The sequence below is a fragment of the Bos grunniens genome, chromosome 2 (assembly GCF_055505025.1).
Source record: "Bos grunniens cultivar Pamir isolate PY7600 chromosome 2, Bosgru_T2T1.0, whole genome shotgun sequence".
Taxonomy (NCBI): domain Eukaryota; kingdom Metazoa; phylum Chordata; class Mammalia; order Artiodactyla; family Bovidae; genus Bos; species Bos grunniens.
Genome location: NC_141166.1, coordinates 32,323,680 through 32,326,963, shown reverse-complemented (window position 1 = coordinate 32,326,963; position 3,284 = coordinate 32,323,680). Strand labels below are relative to the sequence as shown.

Below are 3,284 nucleotides of genomic sequence, written 5' to 3'. Positions count from 1 at the left end.
TTTCATTGTAGAATGATATTAGAAACCAAGATCTGAGTGCAAGGTGTACACATTTCTAATGGACTTAGAAATTTTTTTCCAGTTATAAATACATACTCATTTTAAGAGATAATTAGAAAAATGCAGAAATATATAAAGACAAAACTCAGTTTAAATATCCCCACTACCCACAACCACAGGGCTTGCCGCTACTAGAAGGCATAATGTGGAAAGCGGTGAGATCTGAAATCATATTTTAAGCACTTCTCTAAGTGCCAATGAGTGAGCAAATTACTTAAAATCTGAATCTTGTCTATAAATGGAGGAAATCGTACCTCCTTTGCAGGATTTCGTGAGATATATGAACGATAATGTCGATATGTGAAAGAGCTTCTGCTACACAGTTTGTCGCTACAATTTGTAAATCACCGTATCTCTGTCAGAGGCTTCCGACCACACTACCCTGGAGGCACCGGAGTGAGAACCTCCAGATCATAGAGTTCAGTTCCTATCTGGGCCTCGCATACACCACTTCCTGGTGTCGGCCTAAAACCGCGCCTGCGCACTTTCCATCTTCCTCTTGGGCTCGGATCTAGGTTGCGTTAACATGGTGAGTGTTGTTCAGGATGAGGCCTAAACGTCTATCCGCTTGCATCTGCCTCCTTTTTTGGTTTATTTGCCCTAACTTGTCTCTGCTCGCCCGCTGTGTCCCGTGTCCCTGGCCTGCGTACCCTCGCCTGTCCTCTGGGACGCAGATTAGGGCGGTTTGGCGGGGGCTTGCGCGTCCAGGCTGGGTTCACCGGGTGCTCCCGGGGCACCAGGCCCACCGGGGGCCCTGGGTTTACGGGGATAGGGTGGGGAGAGGGGGAGAGCTAGGTGGGCAGGTAGAAGAAAGGCGTGTGGAGGCGCCGGAACTTGATGGAGAGGCGAAGTCCCCGTTCCTGAGTTCTAATATCTCTGTTTTCTCTCTTAACTCATTCTTAACAGGCTAAACGCACCAAGAAGGTCGGAATCGTGGGCAAATACGGGACCCGTTATGGTGCCTCCCTCAGGAAAATGGTGAAGAAAATTGAAATCAGCCAGCACGCCAAGTATACCTGCTCCTTCTGTGGGAAAGTAAGATGGTCTCTGGACGCGAAGGGACGAGGGCGGGATGGTTTCCTTCCGAAACGGGTCCTCTCTTGAAGGAAGTTCATAGAAGTTCATAAATAAGTTTGCTGGTTCTAAGTTGTTGAGCAGTTAGCTGCACACACCGTTGGGGACCAGTTTTGAGGTAAGAGTGTTGTTTATATCTTCGGGCTTTGTCAAACGCTTTTCCTTTAAAGAAAACCATTTGAGAGCTAAAGGGGGAAAAATTATTTGACAGCCCCAGCCTAAGTCAAACCTCCTTTGTGGAATATGGTTCTGTCAACTTTTGTCTGCTGGTGTTGCTAGAGATTTTTGTTTACTGTGTGCAGAAATACTGTTTTTGGAGGTGGGGGGAAGAGGGCAGGTCATTCACATCCTTGGCTGTGTCACCATGATGAATGCAAATTTTGCACCAGAGACCCTGAAATTAGAAGGAAAAAAAATCCATAAATAACCTCACAAAGTACACTAGTTCTAGCTTCCTAGTGTTATTAGACACCTGGATGTTTGTAATATAAAAGGCTTTTCTTTGGTCATAGGAAAAATCAATTATCTTTTACAGACCAAGATGAAGAGAAGAGCTGTGGGCATTTGGCACTGTGGTTCCTGCATGAAAACAGTAGCTGGTGGTGCCTGGACCTACAAGTGAGTCCGTTTCTTTATGGTGTTTGAAAGTGTGGGCCATGTCAAAATTCAGGTTTGTGGTTGGATGGGCTAATTTTAACAGATCTGTTAGTTGGGCTGACTGCTGAACAACACTTATATGGCAGGCTGTTTTTGTAAAAATTAAGAGGTCAGTTAGCTTATTGCTGTACATGTGAGGCCATCTGGCCAACACACCTTTGCTGTTCTAAACAGTATTGGTTGAGGTGCTTCCACTTTGTGACTGACAAGGGCCAAGTGATAATTGCAGAGATAAACTTCTGTGTTGGTTATTGATTATATCGGACTTTATCCAATTTTGGAAATCCAAGCCCATCCTTGAAGGCCTCTAATCTGGAGATTCATTGCTGAACCTGAAGGCTGACATGGTTTCCCTTTAGCCAGCTTATGAACTCATGCTGTCCAATACATTAGTCACATAGCAAAATGATTTGGCTAGTGTAGTTTAAAATTTTGGTTTTTGTTCAATTTAAAATTGAAGCAGTATAAAATACTGGAAAATGTTGAAATGATGATGTGGATATATACATATATATATATATAAGCACCTTGGGGTTCTCTGTGGACAAAAGGGAAAATGGAGCGTGCTCTTGGTTGTGATGGATAAACGAATTAGCATCCATCTACCACATGAGGTGGAGTGGTTATGTGTTTTTCAGGTACAGCGCCTGAGTGTTGTAGGAAAACATTGTTTCATCATCTCCACAGTGTGCTTTAGTCAGCTGTGCCGCCTTAGACATTGTTTCCTTGATAGCTCTCATTGTGCCATCGTGTAATTTATTAGTTTCTTCTGACATTCTGTCCATTTCTTGTTAGTGAGTGTAGTCAGCCTCTCAGTCATTCCTGCTCATTTCATGCTCTCCTGTCTGTGAGCAGTCAGATGCATGAGATGGCCAGTAGCTGTCGTCGCTGGGGTTGCTCTGTGAACGTGAGGCGTGTCCTCATCTGCCAGTCTGCATGTGACTAGTTTGGAACCAACTTTGTTTTTCTTTGCAGCACCACCTCTGCCGTCACAGTCAAGTCCGCCATCAGAAGACTGAAGGAACTGAAGGACCAGTAGAGGCGCCACCATTCGATACCCTTGCTAGCCTATTAAATGGGTTAATTTATCTAACAGAATTACTTTGGCGTGTTAATTTTATTGGTTAGACGTTCTTATTTGCATTGCATTATTTTTGCTTTCTAAAATAAGAGCTTAATTAAAATCCTTTAAATTTTTCTTGGGAAAGCATGCTGAGGTGGGTTGTAATCCAGTTGCTTTTTTTTTTCATTAGTCAAATGATGCATGACATAAGATTATGAGCCTAAGTCTGTTTTTGATAGACTTCTTTGAAGTAGATTGGTTCAGAAAATGCAATTTTTAAATCACAGTTATTATGTATTTTTTAATATTTTAAAGGTTAAGATGACATATACTGCCTGTTAACTTGTGGTGTTTTGTCTGATCATACATTGCCCTTATTTGAAATGTTTGACCCAGGCCTTCAGGAATGGGATTTTGGATTAGCATAGGG

At 42.9% G+C, this 3,284-nt stretch overlaps 1 protein-coding gene across 1 annotated transcript; it reads left to right on the top strand.

The window, feature by feature from the left end:
- The first annotated feature begins 556 nt into the window (after positions 1-556).
- On the top strand, positions 557-3,001 carry RPL37A (ribosomal protein L37a). Its single transcript, XM_086341136.1, has 4 exons — positions 557-589; positions 967-1,095; positions 1,670-1,752; positions 2,767-3,001. Exons 1-4 carry the CDS (start codon positions 587-589, stop codon positions 2,828-2,830), a joined length of 279 nt encoding a protein of 92 aa, XP_086197262.1. The 5' UTR covers positions 557-586; the 3' UTR covers positions 2,831-3,001.
- The last annotated feature ends 283 nt before the right edge of the window (positions 3,002-3,284 follow it).

Coding starts and splice junctions, on each gene's coding strand:
- RPL37A (XM_086341136.1), top strand. Junction 1,096..1,669: donor CCTGCTCCTTCTGTGGGAAA/GTAAGATGGTCT, acceptor TATCTTTTACAG/ACCAAGATGAAGAGAAGAGC. Junction 1,753..2,766: donor GGTGGTGCCTGGACCTACAA/GTGAGTCCGTTT, acceptor TTTTCTTTGCAG/CACCACCTCTGCCGTCACAG.